Source organism: Simochromis diagramma, unplaced genomic scaffold, assembly GCF_900408965.1.
Source record: "Simochromis diagramma unplaced genomic scaffold, fSimDia1.1 OVJJ01000596.1, whole genome shotgun sequence".
In the NCBI taxonomy this organism is placed as follows: domain Eukaryota; kingdom Metazoa; phylum Chordata; class Actinopteri; order Cichliformes; family Cichlidae; genus Simochromis; species Simochromis diagramma.
The window spans coordinates 23,571,720-23,591,528 of record NW_024387245.1 but is presented as its reverse complement, the minus strand read 5'-3'; the positions used below and the strand labels follow the sequence as shown (position 1 = coordinate 23,591,528).

Sequence of the window (19,809 nt, the reverse complement as noted above, 5' to 3'; positions counted from 1 at the left end):
GCTGTGATGGTGATATTTTCTTGGTACACTTTGGGCCCCTTAGTACAGACTGAGCATTATCTAAACACCACAGCCTGCTTGAGTGTTATTACTGACCAGATCCATCCCTTAATGATCCCAGTTACTGGATTCTGGAATATGACATATAGCTCTGTGTACTCAAGTAGAGCACCTTTGGGTGGAAAAGGAGATTCACACCATGGCTGTTTAGCAGTCATGTGACACCATTATGTCAATATGGACAAATTTCTGAGGAAGGTTTCCAGCACTTTGCTGAATCTGCCATGAAGAATTAAGACAATTCTGGAGGCAAGTGGGCTTCGACCCAGTACTTGCAAGGTGTACTATAAGTTTATGGTGAGCATATAAATTAATATATTTTAATATCCTTCACAGACCTCCATATAAACTAAACTGATCTAAAATCAGAAACTGAGAAGAAAACTATAACATCTCTTGTGACTCACCAAGCTTCACGAACCATTCTGTGTTCAATCTGAAGAGCTAGACTATTTGATGTTTCAGAGTGAAAAATATAAAATAAAATCATTTAAAAATATATGAAATGGAGATGTGGCTCTCTGGGTAAACAGTGCTCTGCTTTTGTTTGAACTATAATTAAATCACACGGGAGCATGTGAGCACTACACCTTCATTGCTCAGTCTGAGCTCTAAATCACCGGAAAATGAACGATGGTAGAAAGAAGACGACGCACACCGTGTCAGGTTTTCCATTAACAATAAAAATTATTAACATACATTTTTTTAAACATACAAAAACAAACAATACAAGGCAAAAGGATGATAGAAGGCCCATGTCATTCCAACATTAACCACAATAATCTGGTATCATAATAAGAGCAAAAATGAACCAACATAACCTGGCTGGGAGTCGAGTCTTAGCAACGACGCGTTATTTAGTTAACTGATTAAAATAGTGCCAGCTGAGATGATCACAATCATACTTCTTTTTCAATGAAAAACAAAACAGATACACAAGTGCAGAGACTTACAGACCTCACAGAGGGTCTGTCTTCTTTTTTCTTTTTTTAAAGAACGGTTATAATAATAATAAGAGCTTTAATCTGCCTTTGCAACTAACTACATTACAGGAAGTACACACACTGAAGGCTTCACAAAGAAAAACTGTTCTGTACATCGATTCAGCCAAAGCATCCAAGCACATTTCCACCGTCACAAACAGCCTGAACAGTGCAATCAAGTCAGCTGGCTGCCCTCGTTTTTGGAGTTCACCGGCTTTGACAGCAGCCTGTAGGAGATCCCAGTTTATCCCACAAATGTAGACGAATGACAAAACACTGACTCAGAACAGACTCAAGTATTTTAAAGGGAACCTATTATGTTTTTCCCTTTTTTTTTTTTTCTTTCCATAACAGGTGTACACCTACAATTCAACACCAAACTGAACAGACTCGATCAGACGCACAGACGCTCACGGAGCAGCTGGCAGAAGGTCAAATCCTGAGAAACCACCTCAGGATTTGACTCTGGAGTGACTCAGTCTGATTTTGGGAGGTTTTCGTGTGTGTGTGTGTGTGTGTGTGTGTGTGTGTGTGTGTGTGTGTGTGTGTGTGTGTGCGCGGGAAATGACTCTCTCCCAATTAGTGGGCAGTTGCCATGGCAACAGAAACATGAACGCCAACAGCAGTTGAGCTGTTTCTGCAGTAGTAAATAAACTGCAAACCGTTACAGTCAGCCTGGATTGTTTAAGATAATATCATATGTGCATTTGTGATGCAATAAAAATGCTATTTTTAAATACTGATTATGATCATTATCGGTTCAGTAGTGTTATATTGTGGCACTTCTTATCAAAACCATTATTGTTTATAAATCTGAGGCAAAAGTTTAAACTTCAGACTGCTTTAAACTCAGTTTTTTTTCTACTCTTGGCTCTGCATGAAGTCAGAGAGAGTGGATATCCCTAATATGGTCATCTGACAACAGAAGCTCCAACCACCTGTATAGGGAGAGTGGCAATTCAGAAAAGGGGAGGAGCTAAAACTGTTTGTTTCAGATAAACAGAGTTGATTATTATTATGCTTTATTTTAAGCTTTCAATTGTTTTATTGAATTTGTATGTTATGGAATTAGCTTATGAGTTTCATAATTTTTTACTATGCTATTGTTGCTCGGTTTTTCTTTTCCCATGCTAAAATTCACAGCCTGTACAGAGGTTTGGCAAGAACCAGCACATCCTCGTGGAGGGAAATCTGCAGTATAAATGATGTTTTCTTGCTTTTTAGGGATTATTTTATAATTCTGAATCACACAAAGTGACTCCAGTAGCAATAAACAGAATAGGTTCCCTTTAACTTAAGTTCAAATAAGTACAATAAACAGTAGTTTTTAGAAAACCTTCAGTCTGGAGTAAATCCAAATAAAATAAAAAGTACATCTGTGACAAAACAAATTCAAACCTTCACTGGCTGTTAATCTCTTTATATACTAAACACGACCAACTGTGTCCTCTCTTACTGCATACATGCTGTGAAGCAGACCGGATCACCTCGTGAGCACCCACAGAAGCTCTTTCCAAGACGTCCAGGAGAAGATCCGATCTGCCCACGAAGAGTCTGTGATCTTTTGGTTTGTGTGTAAATACAAACTGGGATATTTTCAGTTATAATGTTATCAAGCCAAACATGGAAGTGAACCGGATTTAGGCTCCCAGCGCTCTTGACAGAAGTTTCAGGTCTCACCAATGGTTTCAAGGTTGGAAACATGACTGTAGCGCTACAGCAAATCTGTCTGTCCTCGTGCGTTCTGGTGACTTCAAAAGTCCAACACACAATACAAAGTGTCCACGAAGCATTCTTCATGCCTCCAACCTTTCAGGTTTAAGGAGCATTAAGTCAGGCTTTCTGCTCTCAAAGTCTGTTTTTCCATGAATAGTGACACAGCCAGGTCTTTGCCTGCTATCCATGACAAGTTTTTTTTTGTTGTTGTTTTTTGTTGTTTTTTTAAACAAACTCCAAAAGGACAGAAAGGGCTTTGGCCATGGTTCAGTTTCGTTTTCTCGGCCCCATTTTTCCTTCTTTTTTTGACGACTTAGAAAAGACAACACGAGAGTAAATCCAAAGGCTTTAGTGAAATCACGAGAAAAAAACAGAAAACAAAAAGCAATCATCTTTAACATCAAACAACTTCACGACAAGAAGGGGGGATTTTGGCAAAGACGAAAGCAAAAAAAGAACAAAAACAAAAAACTTTTTTTCTTTTCTTTTTTTTTTTTAAATCACAGTTTGGAACTGCTGGAGTTTTTTTTTTTTTTTTTTAAAACATGGGGTCTGTGTGAGTAGCACACAATGTGATGAAAATAAGCTTGGTTTTCTCTGTACAAGAGCCAAACAAAAAATGTAGTTTTTCCTTCATCCAATCAGATGGGCCACAAATTGGCGTTTAGGATATTTCCAAAGGTCATTTTGATGTTTTCAACAGTTCCTTTTTCAGAGAGATGTCACCAAACCACCCGGCTTGGATGAAGTTTGGGCCAACAGTTTCCAGGGCTTTACAAAGTCCAGCTTTGACATTAAACTGTCAAAATGGAACCAGTTTGTTTCACTTCCTGTCTTATGGAGTTCTGTTGTATGGAAGCCCATTTGTACCAAGAAAAAAATGACCATTTAAATACAACAAAAACTAACCAACAATAAAAGCCTTGCTTAGTCAGACTTATGAAACATGACCCTGTTTTAAAGTCAAAGATTTTATCTCACTGAGCAAGGATTGTATATCATTAGTTTAAATATTAGCTAGCAAGTCAAAGTATTATTTAATCTGATCTTAAAATGAAATACTGTTTACTTAGTTCAACATCAACATAATAAGTGAATACTTTTGGCTTTGTTTGTAAAAGTTTGTAATATTAAATAAAACTGATGTCAGAAATGAATCTAAAAAAAATAGTCAAGATTCTGATTTTTTTTCCTATCATTTTCTTTGAACAACTAAACTAACTAACTAAACTTGTAAAATTGTGAAAATGATTGGATGTTTGTGGACGTATTTGCTGAATTAACCCCTGGGAACAACCAGCATTTCTGGCTGTCATGTTCTAAATCACTGTCAGACAATCCTCACTTGCTTTGCTCTGTTTACCTTTGTTACTGGCCAACAGAGCCTGAACTACAAATTCTGCATATTCACACAGAAATGCGAATGTATGAATTCATGATTCAGTGACGCGTATACCAAACGGCGCATCTAGCTACCCTTCAAAACTATCTGATTATTCGGATTTAGGGCGTCATAATTTTTACTTAGAAATATTGTAATACTGCCTTTAGCATGAGTATTTTTTAATCATGGCAGAAATGAGCTTCCATACATGGTAATGCTAGGCAGATGGAGAAGTTATCGTCAACACTGAGATGTGGCGTCTGAGTCCAAACACCAACTCCTCCTTCATCGTGACTAGAAATGTTCCAGTCCAAGAATCCTTCTTCTGCTTTATCATCTTCATCATAATCATCATCATCTTCATCTTCTAGTCTGTTTGATTTGTTGATTTCTAGTCAAGTCCCTTCCAACAACCGGCTTCAGGCTACATTTCTTCACTGGGAGTCTGCTTGTTTTTCTGTGGCCAGGTGAGCTTCAGTAGAAAACATGACACAGAAATCTTTCCAGAAGAATCTTTAAATGCTCAAACAAAAAAGAGATGGCTACTATTGATCTATTCACAAGATCGCTGTTTAGTACAAAAAAAAAAGAAAAAAAGAAAAAAAGGAAGCCTCTTCTTGAATCTAATCCATGTTGTATTATTTTCTAATCTAAAATTGATCTTTTACATAACTTTCTTTTTTTCCAGAAATGTAACACAGGGCTTCAAAAGCTTTTAGACCTATTAAAGGTAACTTTTTCCTATTATTTTAAGGGTTTAAAGAAGGTCTTTTTTCCATTTTAAACTTTCCTGCAGAGAAACAAGTTGACTCGCAAAAACAGCCTTTGTTCTAATTTCCCGCTGTGAAAAATCTTCTTTTCAGTCTTTATTTTCATCTTTGATGGTCCGAAGAACAAGTCCGGGTTAAATGCTTCAGATGTCTTGACGTGTGCTGCATTTTCTTTCCATCTCACTGGGTTTGGGTGGGCTTCAGGAAATCCACAGTCTTACGAAGTTTTGACCAGGTCATACACATAAATGAGGAAGTCATCATCAAACTTGATGAAGTAGACGGACGGCTTGGCCTCTACCTGGTGGATGACCATGCCTGTTCGTTTGCCGCCGTCCTCTTTGGCGTACTCGACCTGTTTACCCACCAGACTGTCCACCACCTCGCCTGGCTCCCTCTCTGTTGGGACGCTGTCATCTGCAGGAGAAAGTGAGACAGGTGCTAAAACAGATGTGTGTGTTTGTTTGTTTTCTTAAATGGGTAAAAATGTTACAGATTCACCAACATGTTTGCATTTTAAGGTTTTAGTCCATTTTGCAATGTTGAGGTTGCACCCATAACTCACAGTTTATCATTTTAAATCGGTCCTAACACTGAGACAGAAATTACTGTTCCACTTTAAAGACCTACAAACTCCCGCTAATAGGAGTGGACATGAAGTCTATTTGGACATTTATTTTTGCACTTAGTTTTACTTTTTCTCCATCTGCTGTATAGTTTCAGTTCTATGGGCTTTTTATTCTCACTTACTCTTTGGGTCAGGTTTAGGCCAGGCTCTATGGAAGGCCTGATAGTGACTCATTATGTTCCTTTGTGTGTTTCTCTATCCATGTGCCAATCCTTTTACTGCATTGGCAGTGTATTTGGGATCATTGCTTTCCAGATGTTATTGCATGGTGATTCAAAATCTAATGGTATTTGTCTGGATTCATGATTCCATGATGTCCAGTTACAAACCATGACAGAGGCTCCACCATGCTTTACATGGCTCACTGTTGTACCTCTCCCAACCTCCTCTGTACACACTGACAATAAGTTGAACCAAAATATTTCAAATTTAGATTCATCACTCCGTCAGAGCTGTTGCAACTGATTTTCAGTTCAGTTGTTGTGTAATGTGTCTCCCCGTTTCCCTTCAGTAAGAATGGCTTCTTGACAGCCATCCTTCCACTTAAATCAATTCTGATGAGGCTTCAGTAAACAATAGATGAAACACCTGAAGCTCCAGATATATCTCTAACATCATGTGTCAGGTCTTTGCTGGATTTTATTCCTCGAGGACATGATGTTCAGTTACTGTTTATCTCGTGTCTATAGTCTTTTTCAGATATTTGAAGAAGTTTCCGATGTCAAAAGATGAAAAGATGTCATGATGAAGAACTACTGCTGAAAACCGCTTTTTCAAAAATCAAAAGAAAGTCTGCCTCCTTAAAAGCCATGTAGTTAAAAATAATAAATAAATAAATTAGGGTTGAAGCAAGACTTCTGCACAGTACTGTGCTTGGTTAGGTTACTGTTAGGGGTAAATCTGACCCTTTACACAAGTAATCCTTCAAGATTACTTTACAAAAACTAGTTGTACGCAAGAAGCTTTGATAAAAGTGCATTTTTTTTCTACAGTCCATGAATAAGAACAGCATGAATGGGGATGGACAATTTCTCCCAAAAGCCAATTGCTGCCCAACAACTGCAGCTAACCAATGTATATATAATGTATGGAGGTGAGACTGTGCAGCACAACTTTTAGACGAAATTAAAAGCAGAAATATTAGAAAATATAGAATAGTTCATTTAGAATACGATCCTTACCACATAGAAAGCACATCAACTTTCATTTTATTTAAACAGAAAATGGCCTTTAATGTGGACAACATATGCAAATATGATCCAAATGCTCGGCAGAGTCTCTTTAAAAATTAATTTCACTCACTAGAGTCGGGCATGATGCGCAGGTCTCCTTCTTTGTAGTCGTCCAGCAGCTGGTACATGTACAGGACAGGGTCTTTCTCGTAGGTGATGTAGAACCAGCTGGTCATGATGGGAGCCCGGGCCAGCACCATACCCCTCCACTCCTCCTTCGGACCCTCCTCCGTCTCAAACATGTGCTCCACCGCTTTACCTATCATGGCGTCGGCCAGGTTGACGTCTGTCAGACGGGACTTAGCTGATGGGGTCAAAATGAAATCACGATGCATGTTACTTGTTTACATGTCTGCTGTGTCCTTTAGACGAAGAAGAAAAATAAAAGGGTTTAAATTATGTTCAGCCTTACCAAGTCTGTCGGGGAGCACTTCCAGTCCCTGAACCCTCTCATCTTTATGAAGCTCCAAACCATAAACACAGTCAAATCCATCATACTTTATCAGATAGAGAGACGGGTTCACAGGCACCTGTGGGACACAAATACCCAATTTTTGTGCTTGTGTCCACACAACCTCATAAATTAATGCAACAGTAACATCATAATAATATTTAATAATATGACAGCAACAGAAAAATTAAGGCCAAGTGCCTAAAACTGCAGTTTTTTTTAAATAGTTTACTAATTAATTATGTAAGTTAGGAAATGCTTTGCCACTCTGTTGATCTTTACCTTAAGTCAGGTATAGGCAACTCCAGGCCTCACGGGTCCATGTCCTGCAGGTTTTAGATGTGCCCTTAATCCAACACAGCTGATTCAAAGGGCTAAATTAGCTCCTCAGCATGTCTTGAAGTTCTCCAGAGGCCTGGTAATGAACTAATCATTTGATTCAGGTGCGTTGACCCAGGGTGAGATCTAAAACCTGCAGGACAATGGCCCTTGAGGCCTGGAGTTGCCCACCCCTGTCTTAAGTAATTCAAGTCACTGAAATACACCTCTCTATAGGGTGTGTAGTTTCTGTCTCGCAGTTACCTCAGAAGTAAGTAGCAACAATAAATAACAAACAGACCACCCATTAGTGTGCTCTAGTTCTGGTGAGTGAAATCCAAGTATTTCATTTGCAGGCATCTCTCTGTGCAATGCTAACCAAGCAAGCCAGCATTAGCTCCAGTTAAGGTCAATTCTGGCTATCAAAAAAAAATAACATGGCAGCTGCCAATACGTTAACACTGAAGCTTCAAAATTGGTGGTATCAGAGTGGTCACATTGTTCTTTTATATCTTTAACACAGAAGAAAGTGAGCTCAGGTGTATACAGACAGAATGTAGTGACATATGATTGGACAGTTTATAGAAACCTCTGGTTACCTGGTCGAGTACAGTTCCTTTCCAGATCACATGTCCTCCTCCTTCCTTCCAGACGTGTTGGATCCGGCAGCCAACGATGTTGCGTCGAGGCTGCGACAGGACTTTGGTGGGCGGGCCGAGGCTGCTCTTATGCTTCCTTTATGCAAAACAATACAATCAATGCTCCCTGCCCTTAAAAGTTGCACACGAGAGCAAATATTCAGGCCGGATAAAAATAAATGAGCCGCAGCACGTCTTTACTCACTTGTGCGGGTTCTTTTTCTTCATCATATTGGCAGAAACACCTGCATGCCCTGAGGAGAAACGCACGATACAGATCATTTACCAAACGGCAGCTTCCTGCTCATATAAAATGGTGATGGTTTTATGTGTTCCAGCCTATTTACTGCAAGTCCTGGATATTTCCTGTTACTGCTCGCCTTTATTAGAGACATTTGAATTAAGGTGGAAAAACGCCCAGGCACTGACTCACATACTGCTGCATCACTTTGTAACAAACAGCACGTCTTCTGATGTAGACTCGGGAAGCCACAGTTATTACCAGCTCTGAGCATTCATCAACCTCCTCTGAAAGAAAACTGGTGTTTCTGCTCTAATGCTTTTAAAACTGGACAAAAAAAACAACAACAAAAAAATCACATTCGATTAGAACTGAACCATCCAAAGACTGCATTTATAGCCAGAAGAGGGCAAACCAACAAAACAAAAGACCTATCTATCTGTAAAGGTGGATTTTTTTTAAAAAAAATTTGAAAACTGAGATTTTCTGTTTTCGTTTTTTTGTTGTTGTTTTTTTAAATCCCATCCACATGTGCAGTTTTGAAAAAATATCTCCATCCACATGTAAACACTAAAAACAAAATGTTGGCCAATCAGAAGTCTAGAAGCCTGGGAGGGAAAGAGTAAACAGGGTTTTGTACCCTCACAAAACCTTAAGTATTAACGAAAAGTTTTTGTTTTTCTGGAAAGGCAGCTAATTAGGTGTTACTTTTCAAGTGCCTTCATCATTTCAAATATTAATAACTAAAGACAGTATTTTGAGTGTTGTGTGGACTCACAACTTAGGAAAGAGCAAAATGCATACAGCATACATAGATTTTTTTTTTTTTTTTAATTTAATTTATTCAAAACCAACATCAGGATTTGGGTTGTGAGAGTGTCTGTGTTGAATGTAGAAGCCACGTCCGAAGTTCACTCTGACGCCTCTGTCTTTCTAACTGGAGGGGCAGTAACTGCGTGTGTGTATGTAAGCGTGTGAAACTGCAGATAGTAAGATTAAGAGCAACAGTATTTTGTTTATGTCCGCCATTGAAGAAATTCATCTCATGTAAACAATTACGCGCACGCTGGGACGTGAAAAACGGCGCACACCTTTGACATTGTGTGACTGAATCTCCGTATTCCTCGTCCACACGTAAACGCAAAAACAGTTTTTGAAAATCTCCAGCCTGGCAGGAGTTTTTAAAAAATTCTGTTTTCAGTGACCCAAAATGGCATTTACGTATAGAAAAATCTGCGTTTTCAAAAATACCCGTGTACGTGTGGACGTAGCCTAAAGAAGAAAATGCGATGATCACTCATTTTCAGCTGATAGCGCTCCACCTTTGTTCCCTAATTTAAGTAGGCTAGATTCCTGAACTGCTTTTACATGGTAAAGTCTTTGCTAACCCTTCAACACTGCTGTTTCAAACTGTGATATGATGTCACGTCAAAGCTTGCCACCGGGTCATTTCTTCACAGATTCTTTCTAGATACTTCGCCTTCCTCCCACAATCCAAAATTATGCATCTTATATCACTGAGCGATTCTAGACAGGCCATTGCAGTGGATTTGACAGTGTGTGGTTGTCAACATCTCTCTGTTAGCACTGTGACTGTCAGCCTACTACTCTGCCGTCTGCCCTGTGTAAGTTTTGACCCCCCCCAACCTCAAGACAGATAAATAGCAAGCAGCAAGTTTCAAGGAGATTTTAAATGAATGAACCCTCTGAGATCCAAACACGCCTAACCCAAAGAGGCGTGTTATAGTTTCTGTGAGTCTCTAAGTTTCATGAACTTCATCATTTCACAGTGAGTTCACCGTCATGCACTTCTGCATGACTGTCAATTTCTTTGTGGCTGTGTGGCCCACAGAGACTTTGTACCACAGTGCAGCAGCAATGCATGCACCACTCAGGCTGACTTCATTAAAAGTACAACAGGAATTTCTACTCATCACTGCTGCTTGCAGTTGTCAGTATCTCTAAGTCACCACTACAACCATCTTTGGATTTGAATGACAGGTCTTACGAGGTATAATTAAGACTGGTCAACTATCTGCATTCATTTCTAACACACTGGACTTGACTGGAAATGCAACAGAAAACAAACACTATTTCTGTGCAGCAGTGTGTGTCGGGGCAGTGAGGGCGTCCTGACCTGTATCAGCTGTGTCTCTGTGTCCCGGAGTGTTCTTCATTCATCTGGAGGCAGGGGGGCAGCCAGGCTGCCCGGCCACACAGCTACAGCTCAAACCTGCCAAGGACAAAAAACAAAACAAAACAAAACACAGAGGAGTTATTATCTGCGACTTTACTGACATCTAGTGGTGGAAAATGTTTGTACATGATCAACAAAACATGATGTCAGAGCCTTTCTGTTTTGGGAATTTTCCATTCAAACAGGTCCAACACAAGTAGAGCTTGGTGGGGCACAAAGACCAGATGCAGGGGGGGAACTCAACAACTCTGACCCCATTTAACTGCTTAAACATTTTAATACTAAATATAATACTCCTTGATCAGGCTGCGCTAACTACTATTGCCTGTATAATACATGCACATATCTTTACATACATAGAACATGTATCAAATTGGTATCAAATATTATGTGCACTGGGAGGAAGAGGTGAAGTGACATTTTTATACTGAACTTTTTCCTTCAGCTCAAATCACTATACACTTCATCCAATCACACACCCACTCGCACACAGCCTCAGTCTTTTCTTCCTTCCTTAAGCTCTTTATCTATGGTGCACACACTTACACCTAGAGGCTCGGCACCTTGATACCATGACTGTTTTCATTTGTATTGTTCACGGAAGACAAAATGTTTAATAAGCACACAATTATGCAACCAGATCCCAGACGTAAGAATCAGAAAGATGATGGGACACAACTAAAGTATTCTTACATGTGAAGCTGAGGATGAGTGTGGTCCAAATCTATGAAATAACATCCCACTTTCTACTAAATAGAAACTTCAAATCACCAATATGATTGGTGACAAGCTTTATTAAATTGGGGTTTCATTTCCTTAGGATTAAGAGAGATTTTTCTGTCAAATGTCAGAAATGACAAAAAAACACTAATTTCTGTTAAATACTGTAAGATTAACTTGTTGTCTTTGCTGGATGTCAGCCAGTTTTACAGTCCTGTGAAAAACGAAATTCACCCTAAGTGCTTGCATAGGAATTAGGAGGGTAAGTAGCATCAAGGTGTTGTTAATCAAAAACAGAATGGTCCAAAACTGGATATTTTGTGAGTTTTCTGGTCTGGAGCACTCAAGTGTGCACAGGAACAAATCAACAACAAAATGGCCGAAAAAGAATCGAGGTGATGCAATGGCCCAGTTAAAGTCCAGACCTCAACCTGACTGAAATGCTGTGGTGGGACCTTCAGAGAGCCGTGAAACAACAAATGCCTGCAAACATCAATAAACTGAAGCAACGTCATAAGAAGTGTGGGTCAAAATTCCTCCACAAGAACATGAGGGACTGATAGTCAAACATTACTTCAGGTTACTCCTGCTAAAGGTGAGTCTACAAGCCTCTGAATCACAGGACGCACTTAGTTTTTCACAGAGCTGCAGAGAGTCCTGTGGAAACTTTCTTTCACACACGACTGAATGTGCATCATCAATCCACAAAGACCCAACAAAAAATTAGTGTTATAATTATCATCACATAATGGCTTTAAAATTACACCAAAGTAGAGACAAACTGAGGCGGTTAATGAGGCTGTGCAGTGGTTACCCGGTCTGCAGTATTCAGCACAGTTGATGAGCGGTTCAGCAGGTCGCTTTCCAGGACCTGGAGCTCGTTTTCCTCAACCCTGTTCAGCAAAACCAGATTCAAACCTGTGACAGAAATCATTTCATTAAACAATTATTCAGCACCGATGGCTTTCTCGCATTAACTCAGAAAATAACCCTAAATGTTTTTGATGTTACAGTAAATGACATGTGTCATAATGAAGTTTCATGCTGTGATCACATCACAATAACATCTTCATATTTAAATTCTCTCTCTGTTAAGGTCTGACAGATCGACCAGTAAATTGACGGCGTTGCCTTCGGGCTCGGCTCTCAGTTTACCACAACAGACCCGACAACATCTGCATGACTGCAGAATATCGCGAATAAAAACAAATAACAAAGTAGAAAAACCTTAAAAAGTGAAATCTAGACAAAATATGGAAGATTACATTCAGGCAAAAGCATCGGGACACACCCAAGAGCCAGAGCTGACCCACGAACAATCTCAATACCGCCTTCAAAGAAAAATAAACAGCCACAAAACCCTAAAATATTAAATAAAAAGAAGCATGTCAATGGATCTTGACTTACATGATTATAGTAAGTCGGTACTTCAAACTAATTTTCTGTGATAAACTGTGACAATTTTACTTAAACACGTAATTAAAATCCACCAGTGAAAGTTTTGTAAATTTGGTAGTTACTAGAAGTCTTCCATTTGACAGCCATCTTCAAAGCACACCTGTTCCCTCAGATTTTATTGATTTATAGCAAATTCCAGGTGAGGGACAGGATAGTCAGAACAGGTTTAAGGGACAGAGAGATGAATCTGCCATCCAAACTGAGCATCGGCCCTGAACTCTGATCGCAGGCTGCAATATTTATCAGACCCTCTTAACTTTGTTTTATTCATCAGACGGGAGCTTGAACCAACACACAAACTCGGTTTCTGCAAGAACAACCAGTCGGTGGTTAACCGCCTTGCTCACAGACATGCCTAAATTAGACACGGCACGCCGCCTGACTGTCAAACACTTGAAGATGACGAAAGATCGTGAAACCTCTAGTCAATATCCTGATCTGAAAACTGACAACACAAGCGTTCATTTATCCACCATCAGGCGGGAACTGGTCAAATCAGTAATTAGAATTAAAGACCTACCTCTATACATGCACTACAAAAGCTTTTCCTTGAATATTACATATTTTTTCCTAACTGGCAACAGGCCACGCTGCACCTTGTATCTCACGTTGGAAAAGAGAGAGCAGGTTTCATGTCCTGAACATGAGACTTCAATTATTAATCAGTGGAGCCTGGGAGGAAGGCCTGCAGTGTATTATTTATCTGTATGCGGGTTGTTACGTATCACATCTGACCCCCTAACTGCTCACTGTCTGCTGTGCTCAAGACTTCAAACCTACACCTTCAAGACTTGCCCCGACTGAACTCCACTGCCATCTTCCCAACAACGTGGGAAATCTCTGTACGTCTGTCCATCCCTCGCTTCTTCATCGATCTTGACAACGATTTTTCGAATCTACTTCAGGCCTGGTGGTTGAGCTGCAAAATAACTGGTTGTGACATGAACTTTTCCCTGCTTTGAGGCGAGCAATTGAAGTGACTGCTAATTGAGATTTTATTTTCAAAATAAGTTGTGTTTCTCTTTTAATACAAAGAAGCGGCTTGTTGCTGCACCATTCTCGCCTGTGCTGGATTATGGTGATATTCTATATATGAATGCTTCTGCTCAATGTCTTCGACTGGTTGATTCTGTGTATCATGCTTCTCTGAGGTTCATCACTAACCGTAAATTTCAGACTCACCACTGTGAGTTATACTCTCAGGTAGGATGGCCTGCTTTGGTAAGTCGGAGGAACTCTCATTTATACAGTTTTATATATAAGGCAATACTTGGGTTGCTGCCTTCTTATATATGTTCCCTGCTTGTAATGAAACATGCTGGTCGGTATTCTCTTCGTCTGCATGGCTACTTGTTGCTTTCTGTTCCATTTGCCCGAACTGAACTTGGTAAAAGAGCTTTTGTCCATTCAGCACCCTCGGCTTGGAACAAACTGCAGAAGGAATGGAAAATGACTGAATTCATTTCATTAAGTGCTTTTAAATCCAAACTACGAATCCTTGAGGCCAAGTCCATAACATGCAACTGTTTCAATTAGATTGATTGTCATTTTAACTGACTTTTTTATTTTTATTTGAATTTTATTTTATTTCATTTGTATTCTCTCACTTATTGTTGCATGTGTGTTGTTGCTGCCTGTGTTTGAGTAATTTCTGTAACTGTGAGACATCTGCTGCTGCCTATCTTGGCCAGGTCTCCCTTGAAAAAGAGGTTTTTAATCTCAATGGGATCTTCCTGGTTAAATAAAGGTTAATAAATAAATAAATAAAAATTAGGGCTGTGACACATGATGCAGTCTACAATAATACTGCTATAAATTTTAAAGTGATTACAAAAAGGTCATATAATATAAAGGTGGTATGAGTTTATGTTCCCTTAAACATAAAACGAAACTTCAGACATCCGTGAGAGCGAGAGCAGCGTCTCAGCCTCCATAAATAAATGCTAATAACATTTGTTTATGTTATTAGCATAAACAAATGACTAATAATAAACAACGGAGCACTCGCTTGCTGCACCAAATTACTGATGCAGTTGCATGGTAGAAAAGGAGGGCTTTAAGTAACTGGTTAACAGGAAACATCCCAGGTACAAAATATTTTTCAGTTTCATTATGTGAAGGTTACACTACCTGAATTATTATTATTCTCTAAGTATTAAGCAGTTTTACTATACTTTTACTTAAAGTTTCCATTGAAAACACAACGTAGGCAACTTCTGTTATTGACTGTTATTTGACTTATGCTTCATCACTGCTATAACACAGTAACGCTGCTGCCTGGAAGCTGCAATCACACAAAAATATTGTTCAGTATTTGTTTTTACCTATTTACATCATTATCGCAAATTTCCTTGAAATTTCAAATAATTTTGAGGCCATCAGTGAAATAACAGACGCGTGAAAGCTAACGAGCTAACAAGCCAGATGTTGACTTTGTTTAAAAACAGCAATCTGATTTTATACATTTTATTTAACATTGCCCAACGTTTCCACGCTGTATACTTCTGCAGAAGAATGAGCCATTGAGAATCTCTATAAACGCCCACTTTAGCAAAAATTAATGCCATGATTTACTACTAAACTGCCCGAATCTGACTGCTGACATCCTGTTCACGATCTATCCACAGAAACAAAAAAATACAAAAACCCCACCACATAACCTCAGCACCATTTTTAATCGTTTGAAGCGTTCCCTGTGAGCTTCCTCTTCTTCTAACCAACATTTTCTACTGGGGTAAGCAGCTGGATGTGTTCTTTCAGTATGAAGGTATTCTATTCGTTTTAAATCAACCATAATCAAGCTCCATCTTTGTGAAACCGGCCTCAGAGGCTGTATGTTTCCTTCACTACTGATTGCTCACTCGTTGGGTTGATCCATCAGCACACGTTTCACAATAAGAGAGCAAATGGTTTGGTGCTGGGCAGCAGAACTAGCGAGGAAAGAAAAACGGGTTTTCTGATGGTTTTATCAGCAGAGCAGATGTTCAAACACGCTCCCGCTCACCTGCAGAGGAGACTAACCCACCAGAAACACCAGAGACGCTCTGCAGTGCTTGGCTGCAGCTGGTGGTGATTTTCCTCTCGTTGCCTGGAGCAACACAGGATTAGTCATCTGCCGTCCTGAGGGGAAGAGGAAATCTGGACAGCAACGAATCAGCGTCATTCGGTCCAACTAATAGCTCACTTGCATTCATTTCCTGGAGAATTACCCCATCAGGGCTGACAACATTCCCGAGCTTAACCCGTAACCAAGTGTGAACCTTAAAGATTTAACACCTGAGCTCACGGGGACTGGAAAGAGCTGCACATCCCCGCAATGTGACTGCGTGAACAGATCCGTCTCCACAACAACAGTAATACGAGTACTCACACACTCTGTAGGGGTACCGTAAGGAAACCCAGACTAGAAAAATCTATGGAGGAATTCTGGGGTTCTTTCACCTCCCAAAACATCTGGATTACATCAAGTCCCAGCACTGCCCAAACTGTTCTTCAGGGTCGTGATTCAGAAAGTAAAATAAATCTAGAGTTTCCCTAACATGTGCTTTTAAACAGTGTAACACTGAGCTCAAAAAGGTTTCTGGCAGGTTTGGTGTTCTGGTGTCTTTGACGGCATAGCCACTCATTTAGATTCTTATTATGCTGACTTTATATAATTTATTCATTTTCTTCATGTTTTTTTAAATTGTTTTCTTTCATTAATAAACACCAGAAGGGCGACTGTATGATCATCACTGACCTCTGTCAGCTTGTGTTACAGACTACAGGCATCACTGACAATGATGTCCCATGGACAATGGGACATCATTGTCCATGATAACAATGATAACAATGATGTAACGTGGAAGTGTCAAAAACTGCAATTCCTCTAATGCCCACTAGAGGCTAGTTACAACAGAGTCAGTCCTCATAGACCATCGTGTTAAAATGTTTGCAACCTGATAAAACAGTTTTGGTCTTTATGGATATTTTCCACCTGCATGGCAACTATACAGTCTACATAACGTTTATATAAGTCACCTGTTGTGATTTTGCTGAGGTTTAAAGTTAGGGGCATGGCCTCTTTGACAGACAGGTGAATGCTGAAACAGGTGACTGTAGCAACATTAAAGCATATTAGCTTTGAGCTTAGCAACCTTTCACTTGCTAAGTGCACAAAGTAGCCACGACACTACTGGCTTCAAGAAAATTTGTAAACTGTAAAGTTGGCCATTTTAACAGCTTTAACAACTGTTGGAGCCTCTAGTGGCCATTAGAGGAACTGCAGGGTTGTTGTTTTGTTTTGTTTTTTTGCTTCATTTTTCAGCACTGGAGGTCTGGACCCTGACATAAAATAGAAAAGGAAGAGGGAGGAGGAGGTGCAGTGACTGGCTTACTAGTGCAAAAATACATCAGAGCAGATAAACAACAGGAGAGACACACAGGTAGGCTAAAATTAAAATAGAAATAGAGAAACTAAAAGGTGGTGTTAGGTAGAGTCGGTGTCACCTTCAGGTTGCACAAAAAAGCAGGACTGGAAAATCAAATATTTAACATTCACTGGGGTGCTAAGAAAACAAAAAGACAAAGACAAAAATACACATTCACTCCCAAACCTTACTGATTTTCTGTTCAGTGAGGGAAGCAACAGCAGGTAAGCTACAGCTTCACCTGGGGGACCAGCCTCCAGGTGACCTTTGCTTTGATTTGGTTACAAGTTGGCACAGGGGGCGTAGCTACCATCAGGCTGGAGGATTTAAATCCGCTTCCAGTAACATGCAAAACCAATTACTTTATTGGCTGCATTTGACTGAGACAATGCAGCAAACCCAGAGGCTGACTTACAAACACTGTTTTTAATCTGCAGCATGGCAGCAGCAGCACGAGCCCCCACACCTCTTCCTTTATTCTCTGCAAGGGAGTCTGATGAGCATCGAGCTAATCTGCTCAGTTAGAAAAAATATGTACACAATAATCATCATACAGTCATCATCTGCACTGACAAAACGACCAAGCAGGTTCTGCGGGGCCAGCGTCAGCCATGTTGCTCGGTTTCTTTTATACTCACTATTATTTAGAGCTCCAGATGAGAGGGGAAAGGGGCGGATAGGGGCCTCAGAGTTGCGGAAGACAAGGGGGCGTCCGGGAAAGGCATTTCTGCGGAAAAGGCAGCAGTGTCCCAGACAGAAAGGCAGCAGCAGCAGCGGCGGCAGACGGACCTAACCCAGTCTGCCGCTGCTGCTCCCCCCCGCCCCTCCCCCTCGGCGGGAGAACGTAACCAACAAAACGAGCGCTCACGGTGTTTTTGTTTCTGCTTGTTTACCTGCGCGCTAACTAGCTAGGTAGCTAGCAGACACGTGCATGTTTGTTTCCGTCTTACCGTTGATATCATTTAAAACACGGAGGCCGAAGAGGACCGTGAACGAGGGACTTTCTCTCGCCTCCTGCTGTCTGTCCACAGAGCCCGTTTCGACTTCACAGGAACCTCTGAGACTCCACGGCCATCTCACCACGAAGAGATAAGCTAAAGGCGGCCAGGCGCCATGTTTCCGGTCAAGCCTTCCATAATAAAAGCGCCCAAAAGAAAGACGCGCAAAACTTTAACCACAGTTATTGGTGCCACTGGAGGAATTAAAAATAAATAAATAGCTAAAAATTAGGGGCTGGACAAGTAGAGACCAAGCTGGAAAAGTTAGTAGTAACTTAGTAGAAAATAACAAATTTTCATGAATTGTGTTTGGGTCATGTATAAGAAAAATAAGCACATTTGCAGGAAAAAACAGCCATATTTATGAGAAAAGGCCAATTTATAAGAGAAGTAAAAGAAATTGACACACTAGGGAGAAAATGTAGGAATATGAATGTGGAAAAGTGTCAAATTCATTACAAAAAAGGGGGACATTTACAAGTAATCTGCAAACTTATTAGAAGAATGGTACATTAATGAGAAAACCGTTGACAACAAAACACAGACAAATTTCCTGTTTTACAAACAGGAAAATTCATAAGAAAAGAAATCTGCCAAATTTATGAAAGAAAATTGGTAACTTGAGAAAAAAAACTAAGTAAATTCATGACAAAGTTTAAGGGGAAAAAACAGGAAAATGTGCAAGGAAGAAATTGCAACTTTATGGTGAAAAAACATAAATTTTCTAAGAAAAAAATAGTCAGAGAAAAAGAAAAGGTAAATTTATAGATAAAACTTATAGTTAACTTTGCAAGACATAGACATGATATTCTTTATTTTCTGAGGTTGCATAGGAAAGACACTCACATATTGAACTTGAATCATACAAAATATTATTACAACACCAGCAAATTCAAATCATATCAAAAGCATTTAAAGAAAGGAGAAGCTGTTACTCATAGTCCTTCTATATTTATTTCACAAAGGTATTTTTTTCTTAATTTTCATATGTCAAAAAAAAATCTAATTTCCTATCAATTTATTTAATTTAACTTAATAGTCATACAGGCGAGAATAAAGCCTTTATTGTACTCCAGAGCCACACTTCCGGCGGTATTGCTGCTGCCTTCACTCTTCTCACTCTCTCTCCCCGCCCCTCACTCCTTTTGCCAAATAGTGCAACCGAGAGGAAATTCAAGTACACCGACTGGCGCATTACGCTGTTTTTCCCTGCCTAATAGTGATCCGTCCTTCTGTTGAATGCGACAGTGGAGGAGACAGACAGAGACAGCCAGAAACAGGGACAAGCAGGAAGGACAAACGGACAGACAGACCAATAAACTGGCTTGTTCTGCCCTTCCTGTCTGGCCTGTGTTGCTCTGTCTGTGTCTGTCAGTGGAGTTTGTTGTGCTCATTTTGATGGGTTAATTTAAAAAGTCCATTTTAATGTCTGCTGACAGTCCTGCAGCTGTAATAAACTCACTGACCACTGAAGTGTGAAAGGTAAAAAAGTGAGGGTTTTTTTAATGATATGGAGCGACAGGGTGTCAAAATCACCAGTGTGCAATCCAAAAACTATGTCTTGTACACCGTCATGGACAATTTGGTCCACATTAAGGCAGCTAAT

The 19,809-nt window shown here is 39.9% G+C and overlaps 1 protein-coding gene and 1 long non-coding RNA gene across 5 annotated transcripts; one reads left to right on the top strand and one right to left on the bottom strand.

Annotated features, from left to right (window-relative positions):
- Positions 1 to 1,371: 1,371 nt before the first annotated feature.
- LOC120747489 (spindlin-1-like) lies at positions 1,372 to 18,319 on the bottom strand. Of its 4 annotated transcripts, none has more exons than XM_040053402.1 (8): positions 18,156 to 18,318; positions 12,153 to 12,256; positions 10,559 to 10,654; positions 8,386 to 8,434; positions 8,142 to 8,277; positions 7,186 to 7,303; positions 6,844 to 7,077; positions 1,372 to 5,330 (listed from the first exon to the last, which is right to left on the bottom strand). In XM_040053402.1, the coding sequence occupies exons 3-8, from the start codon at positions 10,596 to 10,598 to the stop codon at positions 5,131 to 5,133; spliced, it is 777 nt and encodes a 258-aa protein (XP_039909336.1). In that variant the 5' UTR covers positions 10,599 to 10,654; positions 12,153 to 12,256; positions 18,156 to 18,318; the 3' UTR covers positions 1,372 to 5,130. The 4 variants fall into 4 exon arrangements, with proteins under 4 accessions (XP_039909336.1, XP_039909337.1, XP_039909338.1 ...); XM_040053403.1 differs by lacking the exon at positions 18,156 to 18,318 and adding an exon at positions 17,844 to 18,149; XM_040053404.1 differs by lacking the exon at positions 12,153 to 12,256 and having other exon boundaries at positions 18,156 to 18,319.
- On the top strand, positions 8,943 to 9,397 carry LOC120747496. Its single transcript, XR_005699135.1, has 2 exons — positions 8,943 to 9,077; positions 9,317 to 9,397. It is a non-coding gene; the product is annotated as an uncharacterized LOC120747496 (long non-coding RNA).
- Positions 18,320 to 19,809: the final 1,490 nt, after the last annotated feature.

Excerpts from the sequence above, each read along its gene's own strand:
- LOC120747489 (XM_040053404.1), bottom strand. The coding sequence starts at position 10,598 with ATGAAGAACACTCCGGGACACAGAGACACAGCTGATACAG. Across the intron at positions 8,435-10,558 it reads CAGAGACACAGCTGATACAG|GGCATGCAGGTGTTTCTGCC; the intron begins GTCAGGACGCCC and ends GTTTCTCCTCAG. Across the intron at positions 7,078-7,185 it reads AGTGCTCCCCGACAGACTTG|CTAAGTCCCGTCTGACAGAC; the intron begins GTAAGGCTGAAC and ends TGACCCCATCAG.